Below are 16,926 nucleotides of genomic sequence, written 5' to 3' on the forward strand. Positions count from 1 at the left end.
TAAATCAATGCAAAAAGGGTAATTGGGTATAAATCAGGGTATATGTTGTTCCTACAAACGCATTGAGGACAACTCTTGAATATTAGGCCTGTCTGACATAAAGCCTAAGCTAGTGGTTTTCAACCTTGGTCCTTGTGAACTGCACATTTTAGAGATCCCTCTGCTCTTAACACACCTAATACAATTAATAAGCCAATTAACAAAACCTTGAAGTAGGTGTGATGGAGTGAGGAGAAAACTACAGCATGCAGGGTAGTGGCCCACAAAGACCAGATTGAGAAACACTGGCCTAGGCAAACTATAACCCAACATTTAAAACTAGATTGTTTGCTACTATGAATGACATTTTAAGAGTTTCTCATATAAAGCATTTGTACATTGAAGTACTTCATAGTGAGTACTTCCTACAAGCTGGGACATCTGGCTTTCACAGGAATAGCAAATTGTTATTTCCCCCCTTTGGCATTACTCCATTTTATGTTACTTTTATTCTTATGTTATACTTTTTAGTATCACTTTATTTTGTATTATATCCCTCTTTCTATAACTGTGTCTGTATTGGATGTTGGATTCCTGCATTATTCCAAGTCTTTATAAATGTAGTTCTCAGTTGTGGGTGTGTTTAAAAGATAACAGACCCCACTATATTACAGCTGGCTTCTTGAGAACTAATGGGCATGTTATAAGCTTCTCAAGTAACTACCTGTTAAGATTAAAGGGTGGGCTGGACAAATAGTTTATGATCACTAAATCTTGGACCAAATTAGACTTATTTGGTAGCAGATGCATAGGTACGAGATACCTATATTTTCTAGTCTCTGCTCCTATTTCGAAGAAAACAAATAACCTGCCAGCCGAAGACAACAATTTCTGGAACCAAAGGTAAGATCAGAGGACAACATTTTTTGGCGATTAAGGTAAGATAAGACAACAACATTTTTTTGGCGATGAAAGTGGGATCTGAGGGCAACAAAGGCAAGTACACACATAAAGCAGTTCTCTGTGAAACTGAGAAATGGACTGTGGAGCTAACTATTGTGTTCATTGAACATTTTCCAAAAAATTGTTCTACATCCACACAAATACATCAAGCTGTCAAGCAGACTATAAAGCTTTGTGTTAACGCCAAAACAGTGATGAGATGTGAAGACATTAGAATGCAAACAGTTGTTCTCATATTCCATCAAGCATTCTGAAGGGCACAATTCAGTTATGAAAGAACAACATATGGAATATATTAAGTGTTCTGCAATATTGATGTTATCGTGACAAGTCCCTGTATATTTTCTTTTTATATTGGCTCCAAGAGCAATGATCAACTGCACATTTTATTAGAAAGATATGTGTTTGCTCCACTCGACATGGAATTAACTGCTGATGCCTCAATGCAACAGCCTGACAATATGAAACATCTACCTTTTATCGACACTCATTTTCCATTCTCTCAGCTCCACTGACCATACAGGAGCACTTTGTAGTTTGTAATCCATTTAAAACTGTAATCCACCTTTTTCTCTGCATTCTTTATCTTCATTTCACCCTGCTATTCAGTGGTCAGGACATACACAAGTTTTAAAACACTTTGTCCACTCACTGCCCACCTTGTTAAACACCCCTACCTCATTGGTCCGCCTTGTAAATGTAACGTCAGAGACAGTAGCTCATCTGCTGCTTCACAGTTCGAGTTGATCATTTTCTTGTCCATCATCAGTGGACACAGGAGTCTGTTGGCTGGGTATTTCTGGTTTATAGACTATTCTCAGTCCAGTAGTGACACTGATGTCTTTAAGATTCTAGCAGCCCTGCTGTGTCTGATCCACTCATACCAGCACAACACACACTAAGAGATCACCATGCTGAGAATGATCTACCACCCAGATCATACCTGCTCTATGGTGGTCCAGTGTGGGTGCTGATCATGGAAGAGCAAAGTTAAATAGGGATAAGAAAGTATGAATAAAAACAGGTGGAATACCGTCTGTAATGTAGAATTACAAAGTGCTCCTGTATGGTCACTGGAGCTGAAAATGGACAGTGGTTGTAGATACAAGGTGGGTGTTTCTAATTCAGTGATCACTGGTAGACATCCTTTATGATTAGTAAGTTTAACTACTTCAAAGTACGTACTCATTCAACTGTACAAACACAGCTTAATATTCATATTAAATCATGAAATTAAATGGGATGAGCAGTTGTACATGAGCCATGCTCAGTGTCAAGTGTGCGTAAGAAAGGTAAAAAAAAACCCAAAAGCATTAGGCTGTGAAGCAGTGAAATTCCATCTTTGGGATCCAGAACTAATTTCCCAAAGTCAGTCCTTGACCTCAGTAATGTTTTTGTGGCTAAATGCAATCAGACCCCTATGAAATATTCCAACATCTGTTTTAAAGCGTTTTCCAGACGTTTCTGAAGCAAAAGGAGAACTCTTTATTAAAACAGAATTTGTGTCGAAATGTTGGATCGTCACATCCACAATCTTTTGATCGTATAGTGTATATTACAACATGTTTATGTTTATTACATTCAGTGTAACATACAATTACATTAACTTTGGCCCCACAACATTACTTCTCTTTTTTTCAATTCAGCTACATAAATTCTTCCACTTGTGTTTCCAATGAAAGACTTTGCAGCCAGTTTGAACCTTCAGGCGATAAATTGCACCTGACATTGATCAAACACAGGCCATTAAGACTGGAGGCCAATATGCAAACACAAATAAATAAAGAGGGCTATAATCTTAAGAACCTATTCAGCTGAGCCTAATGAACTTGGCTCATTAAGTTCAGTTAAAAGCAATCATGGAAACGCTTATCATAATTGATTAGCCTTGCTGAAGGCCATAGGAGCCAGCGCTGAGAGTAGTTTGAGCTAATATCAGATGCTGCAGAAAAACAGAGTCACTCCGGAACCAGGACGGAATCTCCGTTACCATGGTAACAATGAATTCTGGAGATCCCTATCAAAAAAGACCCCCTGCAATAACCATAAATATTTACTCATCCAGTCAGACACCGAAGCCGGCAGCACCTCAGAGCTCGAGGCTGGAGTGGAGGCACGTTAAGCTGGAGATTATCATCTTCAGCATTATGATTTATGTATGTGTGTATATGTGAATGTGTCTGTGTGTGTGTGTGTGTGTGTGTATATGCGTCTTGTTGGAGATCGAGGGGGAGATTTGATGCAATGGCCAAACTCATTCTGGAAGATTTCATTTCACACACCAAAAGATGCCAATAAATTAAACTCCTGCATCTGGTGAAATGCCAGCATTTGCACTTACAGTGTAAATATGGGTCTAGGGGCTTACAGTGAAACAGGAATTACACAAACTATCCAAAGATAAGCCGTACACATGATTTGATTTGAAATAGTGTATTGTAAACAAACACAATTGTTTTTACAGCGATGGCAATTTCTCCTAAATCTGGATTTCTGGCTTAACCAGTTAATCTTAAGCACAAATTGCACAAACCTGTGTTATTTTTTTGCCCCTTACATGACAAATATCAGTTTCTTTGGGCAACTTTGTTGCCACATCACCATGGCAACCTGACAAATAACGCTCTGTCATTCATTCATTGATCTTTCATAATCATTTCATCTTAGTCAGGGTTGCAGAAAGTCCAGAGTCTACCTGGAGTCAGTCATTGGTTGCAAGGCAGGAACTCACCCTGGACAGTGCACCAGTCCATCACAGGCAAATTGTGATGGGCACACAAATTCACTCACACACTCGCACCTGTGGATAATAAGACAATGTCATAAAACTAATTCACCTACCAACATGTGGTTTTGGAGTGTGGGAGGATACAGGAGCACATAGACAGGGGGAGAACACACCAAACTCCAAGACCCTGAGACCACTACCTCTTGCTACACAACATTAATTCATTCATTCCTTCATTATCTGTAAGCACTTATCCAGTTCAGGATCGAGGTGGGTCCAGAGCCTACCTGGAATCATTGGGCGCAAGGTGGGAATACACCCTGGAGGGGGGCCCTATTAAATTATATAACTTAAATATAAATTAAATATAACCCTATTAAAAAATAACGTATAAATATATTTAGATAACATTTTTATTCTAATAAATCAAACATCAGAAAAGCTAAATATCCTCATACATATTGTACAGCATGAAAGAAATCTCATAGTATTGTGATTCTACATGATACACTGTGATATATTAGAACCCACCCTATGGGAAAGTGGTTTAAGCCAAAAGTGCAAAGAATAAACAATGCATTATGCAATGGGCACTGCATAACAACTTATTATAATAACTTTTGTGCATTGGTTTTAATGAAGCTATTAAGAACTTCAGACATCTAGATCCTACTGCCACCATTGTGAATAATTCTGACTCGCTTTCATCAGAACACTTTGTAAATGACTTTTAAATGTAGCCACTTAATTATACAGCATTATAACATCTGGTGGCATTCCACTTTTGTACAGCACAATTTTACTGCTGCTCAATATCACGGTTGTGTAAATATTATTCAGTGATCCTTTAGCATAAGCAATTTTTTGGTTCAAATCTGATGTACAAACTTCATTTAGAAGAACATAAAGGGAACAGTTTGCAGAAGTACTTAACAAAATCACTGATCCAGAGAGTTAAGGGAAATTAAACATGTGTGGGGAAGAGACAGATGGAGTAAGCGAAGTGGTTGTGCTAAATAAACATAAATAGTCCTTGGGAGTAAACATAGTTATCTGTTGCTCTAAATTAAGCTCATTAATATATAGTTTTTAAAAGTTGTTACAATGTAAATGTTTACACTACCTTAGGGAAAACACACCTCCATAACCAAACTATGAGTTTATTTATTTTAATGCTGGAATTGATACACATTTAAATCAGTTCTATAACTGCTTTACATCTCTCTTATGATTCTGCAAAATATTATTCATTATTGTTTTCTTTTTATTCAGAACAATAAATAACATTGCTCCAATTATCTGTATTGTGTGTCATGAACAGAAGGGGGCGACATAGATCCACCTAAAGTCCCAGGATTGGGCTTTGTTTTTACAGACACATCATTAAACAGCAAAAAGTACACAATCCATTGGAGCTTCATGAGTAAACCTCAGCCGTCCCTAGAGGTTACATTATTCTAAATGACATCTAACAAGGCTGTAGCATCTGAAATTCATAAGCCTACCTGGACTGACAAAGATGTTCAGCAGGGAATACCCCACTGACAAAGCAATTGAGCTCAAGACTGAGCTTTCTCTAGGCTTTGAAACTATGCAGATAAAGCACACATACTGGCAGCTTCAGCTGCACTCCATCGGGTTAAGCAGGTTAATAACACCCACGCCGATACCTTAAAGCAATCATTTTCTCAAAAGTCAAATTTGGACCTTTGAAATGCAATTTTCACTTTGACCTGAAAGTAGTCAATTAGAAAGTTTTGCTTGTTTCAAGCCGTTAGGCAAATGTGGTAGGACTGGTTTGCAATGCGAAAAAAAAAAAAAAAAATCAAACTCAGAATCATTCAAATCCTGCCTTAAAGGGGACATACTATACATCTTTTCCATGAGTGAACACAGTTCTGGGGCTTTAATCAAAATACCAAAAAGGATCAAACAACACAGCACTGTTCTCATCCTGTCTAAACAGCCCTGCTTAGAATGACTATTTCAGTGCGTGCTCCTTTAAATGAGAATGAACGACAGCTCAGTTCAGCATGAAAGCTCAGGATTGAGAAGCAAGGAGCAGAAGCTCTGTTTTTAGCTATATTCACCTTTTTTCCCGTTCTCCTATTTACTATATTTAATCAGTGCACATAATGCTCTGCACTTATGTTCTTTGGTTCTGTTTAATTTGAGCTTCGCGCTCTCACATAAATGTGAGTTGATCATTGTGATGGGAGAGATTCAGGTGAAGAGGCGATACAATTATAACGTGTCTGCCCTCTACATAAGAAGCATAAGAAGCTCAAAACCAGAATGACTTGTTTTACCCCATGATTTCAGACCTAGGCAGCAAAGGCAGTTGGGAGGATCCTGACAAATTAATGTGCAAATTCAGTGAAAAGTGATTTTTTGTTAAAAATAGTACAGACAAAATCCAGGGATCAAGACACAGAGGCAGGATTTTGAGAGGACCTAGACTTGGAAACTAGGTTGACAAGCTCCTCACAGACATCCGAGTACTCCAAAGAACAACAACAACAAAAAAAAAGATCAATGTAAGCATTGCAAAATATAATTCATCTTGCTGCCTTGTAATACATTCATTCATTCATTGTCTGAAATCACTTATCCAGTTCAGGGTCGCGGTGGGTCCGGAGCCTGTCCGGAATCACTGAGAACAACGTGGGAACACACTATGCTGAGAGCGCCAGTCCTTCAGAGGGTGACACACACTCACACATTCACTCACACACTCACACCTATGGACACTTCTGAGACGCCAATCCAACTACCAACGTGTGTTTTTGGACTGTGGGAGGAAACCGCAGCTGACACGGGAAGAACACACCAAACTCCTCACAGAGTTGAGGGAAAAAATTCAACTCTGAAATTGTTTTATAAATGAGTCAACAAGTCAAATACAAACAGTGCCAAATCTACACTGACTAAAGCCGTTGACTAACGTACTATTTTGTGACTGGCTTTTACCAATGAACTTTTGCCCTTTGGCTGCGTGCGTACTGAAATTTACGAAATGTCTGTAAATGGGAAACCCACATTTAAACCACATGTATGCAGGCAATTTTCAAAAATGATGCTACAAGTAAAACATAGCCATAAGAAACAAAATTATATTTATGACGGCTGGCAAATTAAATGTTTTACGGCAAGCCAAAAAGATATATATTTTCCAGGAGACAAGAAACAAATCCAATGCCTGGAAGTGTGTGCACATGCATGTGTGGAAAATTGTGTGAATTTGATTGCTGGCTTTAACTTGTGTGGGTTTACCTCTTTCTGGTGATACTTGATAGCCAGCTTGAGCCTGGCAAGGTCATTGTTGCCCTCATCCTCCAGGGGATTTATATCATCTCTGTAGTTGAGGATTAGCTCCAGCTCTCTAGAGCTGCGTGTCTGATCCAGCAGGTCCTTGGCGAACTGCTTGCACTGGTGGGAGAGCTCCTCGTACTCAGACTTGAACTCATTCTCCACTTTGCTGAGCTCCTGCAGCTCCCAGCTGAGACGAAAGGCAGTGAGGAAGGGGTCCTCGCTGGACAGTGCAATGAGCGAGGGACTGGCCAGGGCACGGTAGATGTTCAGACGTGAGCGTGAATGCCGGAGACTGTCCACGTCTGAGCTGGACACACACTCAACACAGTTACAGCGCACCTCGTGCGGCTGGGGCACAGAAACGCCTTTTTGGACCAGCAACTTGATGATCTCATAGTTGTTGGTGTGGGCAGCTAGGATGATGGGCGTTATGTCAGGGGTGAAATCAGAGAACTGCTTGTCCAGCAGGATTGGAGGAACCTGAGAGAAGGATGAAAAACTTTCAGTAAGTCTAGCAGTAAATATCAGGTAGATGTAAAAGAAAGTCGATGTGAGAAGGTCATTTGGTATGTAGGTATGTAGAAAAGACTGGGCAATATTAAAATTTCCTCTCAAAATATCACTAAGGCCATCACAATTTTCATATTGTTGCAGCATCCACCACAGTTTTCATAAATGTGCAGTGTAGTAATTATGTACTAGGTCTGTGCTGTTCTGGTGTGTACAAGACGACTGTAGCAGAAATGTATTTACTTTCCAAAAAATTTAATTTCCTAGGCATTAACTATGCATCCGTTTATTTTCAGTCATTTCCTGTGAAAATGGTCATTAACGGCAACACAGATGATTCTGGAGAACTGCAAAACAAATCCTCTGCCACCCCCTTTTAAGGTGGAATGGTATGTTTGAGTAAGAAGCTGACTGTAACTTGTTCTGTTGTTTAACTTGTCTGTACGTTTTTATTCACTGTTTGTATTATATTTCAGAAACCGATTTGTCGCTGGGCGGCACGGTGGCGCAGCAGGTAGTGTCGCAGTCGCACAGATCCAGGGACCTGGAGGTTGTGGGTTCGTTTCCCGCTCCGGGTGACTATCTGTGAGGAGTTGGTGTGTTCCCCCGTGTCTGCGTGGGTTTCCTCCGGGTGCTCCGGTTTCCTCCCACAGTCCAAAAACACACGTTGGTAGGTGGATTGGTGACTCCAAAGTGTCCGTAGGTGTGAGTGAATGTGTGTGTGTGTGTGTGTCTGTGTTGCCCTATAAAGGACTGGCGCCCCCTCCAGGGTGTATTCCCGCCTTGCGCCCAATGATTCCAGGTAGGCTCTGGACCCACCGCGACCCTGAATTGGATAAGCGGTTACAGATAATGAATGAATGATTTGTTGCTTGAGCTGTTTAGTTTTATAGTACTTTAGGTACATGTATACTTCCCTGTAGTTAGCAGCCTCCTGCTTAAGTAATGTAAGTGTAACAGCAAAAATAAATCAGTGTTGCACAATATGGAGCATGAATAGAGTACCATCCTCATCTCTTTTCAGGCTTTTCAACATTCTGATGTTTCTTCACTGTCCACATGCCTCAACAAATGCCATTTCTCAGCCATACCTGAGCTGGCAATGTAGGGAAAGAGTTCAATCCGAGACATTAGGTTGTTTCTCATTTACCAAGCCAGGTCTACATACAAACACAGGAATTTTTTCCAGCGCACAAACTGACCAGAGAGTTTACGAATTGCATAAAAAGTGTATTGGATTAAAAATGTGAGCATCCCTTTTAAGGGCATATTGTGCAATTGTCAGGGGATATTTGTACATTGGTTATATATAACATGTATAACTTGCATAAGAAATAATATTTATATAGAAATATATAGATAAAATTATAACAAAAATGCAAGACCTGGTATGTCACCAGAACATCAGAGTCCCACACATTTTCTAGAGTCTGAATAAACATCTGCGTGTAGTCATGACAGATAAGTAACAATAGCCAAAGGTCAGGGATGTAAAAGTCTTTGGGAAAATTAATAAAAGCCCTGTATTTTGTCTCTGGTCCTCAAAATAATGTAACTGTTTGAGGTCCTGACTGCGTGTGTTTCCTTGTGTTAAAGATAAAAGTAGACAACTCAAATAAAAATGTTTTGCTCTTTTGCCCAGACTTTGCTCTGCTCCGTGAGTGCTGAAGTTCACTGCATATAGCTATTTTACCATGAAAGTATTTACCATGAAAAGGACACAATATTAAACAGATCTTGTTTCTTGTGCATTTTTTATATTTTTATGTAAAAACATTTTGAACATTTTATATTTCACTGACACAGATCAAATACACCTGCATATATTCTTTAAAAATGTTCTCATTCACATTTACAGAACTTGCATTTTTCAGAATGATTTAAAGTTCTAACCTATTTCCTGTTGAGCTATTTCAGTGTTTGGAGTCTTGCCCTTGGAATCTTACTGACTAATGAAGTGCTTAAACTCCACCAGGGAATTAAACCCTAGGCTACACCACTTAAATAAATGATTTTAATAATGTTTGATGAACCATCCACAAGTGGCAATCTCTAAATTTTGCAAAATACTATAAGACCAATTAGCCATAACACTGAATGAACTGTAGCACTGCAGTAACTGATGTGGTGGTGTTGGGGTGTTGCTCTGTTACAAAGCAATCAAACACAGCATAGATTTAATAGGGTATTTAAAATGCTTAAGTTAACTAACTAATTAAGTGTCACTGTTAGATTGCAAAAAGCTTACCAACCAAAAATATCCAGTTAGCAGCATCCTTCGAGTGGTGTCCTTTGTCCACTGGCAAAGGAATAGAGTACGACCAACATATGAGCTGCTGTCTCTGACTTTACATCTAAAATGTAGACCAACAATTAAGGTGTGTATAATAGAATGCCCCCTGAGTTGGTACACAGTGTTTAAAACTCCAGAAACACTGATGTGTCTGATCCACTTGTACTAACACAACACGCACCACATCACTGTCAATGCAGTGCTGAGAATGATCCACATGCAAGATGATACATGCTGTGTGGTGTGTGTTGGTGAGGGTACTGACTATTGAAGAACTGGATGAAAGATAATAAATAATGTATGCAGCACAACCAAGGGACTTCAACCTGTAATTGTAAAGACACAAAGTGCATCTATATGGTAGGTGGAGCAGGAGCAAGGAGGCATTTCGGTGTTAAGGCTGATTGGTTATTCTGCACCAGAATGATCTAGGGACACAGCATGGACAAAATAAGAGTGAAAAGCAATCAGTTTAAACATAGTGGACCTGATTTACACCAAATTTCAAACACGAATAATACGAACACACAGGCACAGTAGAGTTAAGTCAAACTTCAGAATTTTACATTCTCAAGATTTGTGCATCTGGAGGTTTCAGAAAACAACTCTATTTGTCAAACTATGGCATTAGACTGTTCATTCATTCATTATCTGTAACCGCTTATCCAGTTTAGGGTTGCGATGGGTCCAGAGCCTACCTGGAATCATTGGGCGCAAGGCAGGAATGCACCCTGGAGGGGGCGCCAGTCCTTCACAGGGCAACACAGACACGCACACATTCACTCACACGTACGGACACTTTTGAGTCGCCAATCCACCTACAAACGTGTGTTTTTGGACTGTGGGAGGAAACCGGAGCACCCGGAGGAAACCCACGCGGACATGGGGAGAACACACCAACTCCTCACAGACAGTCACCCGGAGCGGGAATCGAACCCACAACCTCCAGGCCCCTGGAGCTGTGTGACTGCGACACACAGACTGTTTATTTATAAATAATACAACTAGTAGACTTGCATTCACCAGGCTTCACAAAAGAAAATGGAAGCCATATGGGATTAAAAATGATTTTTTTGTGTCACTATACTTATTTGAGCTTTTCCACACCATTTCAGTCTAAATGTGCCTCTAATGTCTTGTTGATGTGCTCTTCGCAACCTTTCCCAAGGAGGAAAAATGTGTAATTCCAGTCAGATTTGAAGCAGGCAGGCAGAAATTACATCCACTGCAAGATAAATTGGATGCATTTCGTGCACTAGCAGCTATTTGCTATAACAAATGCATCCTACTTTGCAGTGACAGCTGGTGGCACAATTATCAATTTAGCCAACCTTTTGGGGGCACTGGGACATTACTTACTGAACAAGCTATTTATGAAAAGGTTTAGCAGTGGCTAGCAGAAGAAAACAAATATAATGTTAAGAAATTCTCCAAAATTATTCTTTTCCGGTCAGATTCATCTGGCCCTGATTTTTTGCAGTTCCTGGGCAAGGACTGTGGCCCAAAAAAAAAAAAAAAAAAGGTTATTAAAGCAACCTGTCTCTTAAAGCTTAGAAAGTACTCTGAGGCTTTAAATCACCCTGCACATTCTGGATTGTGCCACAAAGCAAGAAGGTGGAACACTGTGAGTATGGATGTGTTTACGAGTGAAAAACAGAAAGGAGTGGGTCTTCAAGTGAAAGAAAGGGAAAGAAAGTACTGAGCTCAGTTTGTGTTCACTGTTAGCATAGGGCTAATGGCTGGATGCAAGGAAAATGGAGAGTGTCTAATTCTGGACTGTGAATAAAACACTCCAGGACTTCTGCATTTCTACAAAGAGTATTTCCACATTCTCTTTGTCAGCACTCAAGATCTTAAAACAAGATTCAGCATACCAGTTCATCCTACACACATTTTCACTGAAACATGTTCTGTTGAAGTGTGTTATATCCCACTGTGCTGAATGTCTGTGCCTTGTGCATAGCACAAAGTGCAATAGTAAATGGAATTTTCTCAGCTAGAAATTTGCAGTGGAGGTGAGACTGAAATGGAATTTGAGGGCATTTTTATACTCTCAAAACAAATGTTTCTTAAAGGATGCTGTGTTCAGAAGTCAGCAATATAACCCCACTACACTACACCAGCCACAGAAAAAGGCATACCATCTACTGATCAAGCAAATATATAGGTGCCTTTCAATAAATTAGAATATCATCAAAAAGTTAATTTCTTACAGTAAATCAATTCAAAGAGTGAAACTCATTATATAGACTCCTTACAAAGAAGTGATCTATTTCAAGCATTTTTTTTTTTTTAATGTTGCTTATTTTATGATTATAGCTTACAGCCAATGAAAACCCAAAAGTCTTTATCTCAGAAAATTATAATACAATAAGACCCATTTAAAAAATATATATTTTTAATACAGAAATGTTGGCCTACTGAAAAGTATGCTGTGGCACTGCTGAGGTGTTATGAAAGCCCAGGTTGCTTTGATAGCAGCCTTCAGCTTTTTTGCATCGTTGGGTCTTCATGTCTTTCATCTTCCTCTTGACAATACCCCATCAATTCTTTATGGGTTTTCTGGTCAGGAGAGATTGCTGGCCAATCAGGAACAGTGATACCGTGGTTATTAAACCACGTATTGTTACCTTTGGCAGTGTGAACAGGTGCCAAGTCCTGCTGGAAATGAAATCTTCATCACTATAAAGCTAGTCAGCAGAGGGAAGCATGACTTGAATTTCCTGGTTGACAGCTGCACTGACTTTGGACTTGATATAACACAGTGAACCAACACCAGCAGATGACACGGCTCCCCAAACCATCACTGATTGTGGAAACTTCACACTAGACTCAAGCAGCTTGGATTGTGTGCCTCTCCACTCTGGGATGTTGATTTCCATATGAAATGCAAAATTTACTTTCATCTGAAAACAAGACTTTGGGCCACTGAGCAACAGTCTAGTGCTTTTTCTCCTTGCCCCAGGTAAGACGCTTCTGGTGTTGTCTCTGGGTCATGAGTGGCCTGACACAAGGAATCCAACAGTTGTAGCCCATGTCCTGGATACGTCTGTGTGTGGTGGCTCTTGAACCACTGACTCCAGCAGCTGTCCACTCCTTGTGAATCTCCCCCAAATTTTTGAATGTCCTTTTCTTGACAATCCTTTCAAGGCTGTAGTTATCCCTGTTGCTTGTGCACCTTTTTCTATCACTTTTTCCCTCCACTCAACTTTCCATTGATATGCTTGGATACAGCAAGGGGGTGTCAATGACTGCCTTCTGGACATCTGTCAAGTCAACCCCATGTCTTCCCCATGATTGTGTAGCCTACTGAACCAGACTAAGGGACCAGTTTAAAGGCTTCACAGGTGTTTTGTGTTGATTATACTAATTATTTGAAATAATGACTTTTGGGTTTTTATTGGCTTCAAATAGATCACTCTGTTTGTAGTGAACATATATAATATGCAAATTTCACTTTTTTAACTGAATTACTGAAATAAACAAACTTTTTTGTTAATATTCAAATAAATTGAGATGGACTTGTAAATCTGTACTCAATAATGTTACATATATTTATCAGCCAAATCACTAAAATTAATTACTTGTATCTACATTCACTGTCCATTTTATCTGCTCTATTTATCATACAGGAGCAAACTGTAGTTCTACAGTTACAGACTGTAGTCCATTTGTTGCTCTGCAAACACTGATAGCCCCACTTCACTCTGTTCTTCTATGCCTAGGACTATCATATAACTACCACAGAGCTTAACTAAATTGGTGGTGCTGTGTTAGTGATCAGACACAGCAGGGCTGCTGGAGTTTTTAAACACTGAGTCCACTCTGTTAGACACACCTACCTCGTTAGTCAACCTTGTAGATGTAAAGTCAGAGACAGTAGCTCATCTGCTGCTTGTTTGTGTTGGTTGTCCTCTAGCCCTTTATCAATGGACATAGGATGCTGCAAATAGGAAGCTGTTGACTGGATATTTTTGGTAGGTGGACAAATCTCACTCCAGCAGTGACATGAATCATACCTGCTCTGTGTTCGACCATAAAACTGTCAAGTGTGTACTGGTCCTTATTCCCCACATTTCAGAACTGCTAACTTAAGTCTAGTGTGACCAATGTTTAAATGTGGAGTGGTAGATAGCTGATAATACCTGCATTCCTCTATTGGGCTTCTTGTGGTTGAGAAGGAGCTCCACGGCTCCCACCACCTCTTTGCGGATGGCATGGAGCAGAGCATCACCCACGTAAACATTGTAGCTGAGGAGCAGCTCGATGATCTCCAGATTCTCATTTTCAATGGCGATGAGGAGGGCAGTACGGCCCAGCGGATCGATGCAGTTGATGTTGATTTTGAAGTAGATTTCTGCCTCCTCCAGGGCCTGTTTGACGCTAGCATAGTCACCTTTCTCCACAGCGCTCAGGTAGGCCTTCTCCAGAGGAGAGAGCTCCGACTCGGCCCGCACAATCCGCAGGGGGATGCGGTCTCTGTACGAGGAGTTGTCCGTTCGGCGGTAGTACAGCTGGGACATAGCTGCTAGGCCATCTTACACTGAGACTTAACAGAGAGAACATGGGTTAGTACCTGGCCTTTAATGAAATGTACGCAGTTATCTGTATCATTTAATACATTCAATCTTATTAATGCATTAAATGGAAAATTTAAGTTCATATGAATTTGATTTGATTGTTTTGATACAAATCAAAGTTATTGTAAAAATACTTAATACTTGTAAAAATAATTCAACCTCACAAATTACTGTATTTACATAATATTTTTTCATTCAATCATTGCCTGTTATCGCTTATCATGTGGGTACGGAGTCTGGGAGTGCGCAAAGTAGGAGCACACGTTAGAGGGGGCGCCAGTCCTTTGCAGGGTGAAACACACACACAAACACACTCACCTATGGACACTTTTGAGTAGCCAATCCACCTACCAAGGTGTGTTTTTGGACCGTGGGAGGAAACTAGAGCACCTGGAGGAAACCCATGTGGACACAGGGAGAACACACCTCCTCACAGACAGTTATGTGGAGAATACTGTGTGGAAAAATTATGCCCATATGCAATCATAATAAACCATAATTAACAAACCTTTTTTTTTTTACAAACTAGAGGCTGACACCGCTCAGCCTGTCACTAAGCACTACTACGTATGTTAGGAAAAGAAAAATACTGACCAAAAAAAAAAAGAAGAAAAAAAACCTGACCTACTTAGAACAATGTATGCTGTAAATATAAAAAGATGTTACTAAATACCTCAAAATATATAGGGTGTGACCAAGTTCTCTTTTTACATTGTAGGGCAGTAATGAGTGTGTTTGAATCTTAAAAGTGTGATTTAAAACGCACTACCATCTCCCATAATGTACTAGCATGCATTTACTGTAAACATAGTAGCTCACTGCAGGAGCTAAATGTGGAGCAAAATGCATTGTGAGTTTCTTTGTTACTAAGCAATGGACAGTGGAAGTGTTCAAATTCATTTGTTACTTAGTAGTGCACAATGAACTAAACTATGCCTAATAGTGCAATTTCAATCCAAAACAATTTTTGAAACATTCAGTGAACATTTTCTCAGGATTTACAAGCCCTCTGGTCTGTTTGCATGCTGCAAAATCATCTGGGGTGTCTACCCAGCCCCAGCTCTGCAAAAGTGAATCAAAGCAGCTGGGAAAGAAAAACACAACACACAATGGAGCTTCTGAAGAAGCACTGAAAAAAGGGGTGCATTTGCCCTGCTGCTTAGTTCAAAAACCAACAGTCCTTTTCCAGAATTGCAGAATAATTAACAGTAAATAAATTTACTTTAAGTACTTTACTTAGTATCTGAACAAAATTCATCAATAAAAATGTAAACTTTTACATTCATTCATTATCTGAAACCACTTATTCAGTTCAGGGTTGCGGTGGGTCCAGTGCCTACCTGGAATCATTTGGCGCAAGGCAGGAATAAACCCTGGAGGGGGACGCCAGTCCTTCACAGGGCAACACACACTCTCGCACCTTCAGACACTTTTTTTGAGTCGCCAATCCACCTACCAACATGTGTTTTTGGACTGTGGGACGAAACCGGAGCACCCGGAGGTAACCCACGCAGACACGGGGAGAACACACCAACTCCTCACAGACAGTCACCCGGAGTAGGAATCGAACCCACAACTCACAGTAAAGCAAGAAGGCTGTTAAATCTCCACTTTCAGATTTAATATCAAAAGGCATCAATATATTTGACACGTGCTGATTACACAAAAAACTACTTACATATTTACAAAGCCACTTTCATAAAACAGGTTCAGAAGCATAGATACAGTACTTATTAATGGTCCAACTGGCTAAACATCCTATGACCAAGATCCAAGATTAAATGCTGATGAGTCCACACCATTGGAGATAAGAAGTCCAAGAAGAACAACTGACCCAGCCAAACCTGAACCTTTTCTTGTCCTTACATTTTGATGCTAACCTACTGCAGGAAATCAGTTTTCTGCTCCTTCAAGTGTCATAATACACAACCCAAGGATTTTAACCAAAATAAAGTTGTGGAGGTGTTATACATTCACCTGCCATTTTATTAAGTACACTTACCATGTATATACACTCATTGTTCATTATATCATCTCAATTTACTACAAACCCTACAAACCGGATTCCAAAAAAGTTGGCACACTAAACAACTTGTGAACAAAAACTGAATGCAATGATGTGGAGGTGCCAACATTTAATATTTTATTCAAAATAGAACACAAATCGTAGATCAAAAGTTTAAACTGAGAGAATGTATCATTTTAAGGGAAAAATATGTTGTTTCAAAATTTCATGGCGTCAACAAATCCCAAAAAAGTTGGGACAAGGCCATTTTTTACCACTGTGTGGCATCCCCCCTTCTTACAACACTCAACAGACGTCTGGGGACAGAGGAGAGCAGTTTCTCAAGTTTAGAAATAGGAATGCTCTCCCATTCATGTCTAATACAGGCCTTTAACTGTTCAATCGTCTTGGGCCTTCTTTGTCGCACCTTCCTCTTCATGATGTGCCAAATGTTCTCTATAGGTGAAAGATCTGGACTGCAGGCTGGCCATTTCAGTACCCGGATCCTTCTCCTACGTAGCCATGATGTTGTGATTGCTGCAGAATGTGGTCTGGC

The 16,926-nt window shown here is 39.9% G+C and overlaps 1 protein-coding gene across 1 annotated transcript in view; it reads right to left on the bottom strand.

Moving 5' to 3' along the window:
• trpc4a (transient receptor potential cation channel, subfamily C, member 4a) overlaps positions 1-16,926 on the bottom strand; it is a 47,667-nt gene that overhangs the window by 20,833 nt on the left and 9,908 nt on the right. The window contains exons 2-3 of the mRNA XM_066651348.1: positions 13,931-14,334; positions 6,944-7,462 (exon numbers count right to left, since the gene is read on the bottom strand). Coding sequence (XP_066507445.1) covers positions 6,944-7,462; positions 13,931-14,308 — 897 coding nt within the window. The 5' untranslated portion in view covers positions 14,309-14,334. The remainder of the gene's footprint in view (positions 1-6,943; positions 7,463-13,930; positions 14,335-16,926) is intronic.

Source organism: Hoplias malabaricus, chromosome 18 (genome assembly GCF_029633855.1).
Source record: "Hoplias malabaricus isolate fHopMal1 chromosome 18, fHopMal1.hap1, whole genome shotgun sequence".
Lineage (NCBI taxonomy): Eukaryota > Metazoa > Chordata > Actinopteri > Characiformes > Erythrinidae > Hoplias > Hoplias malabaricus.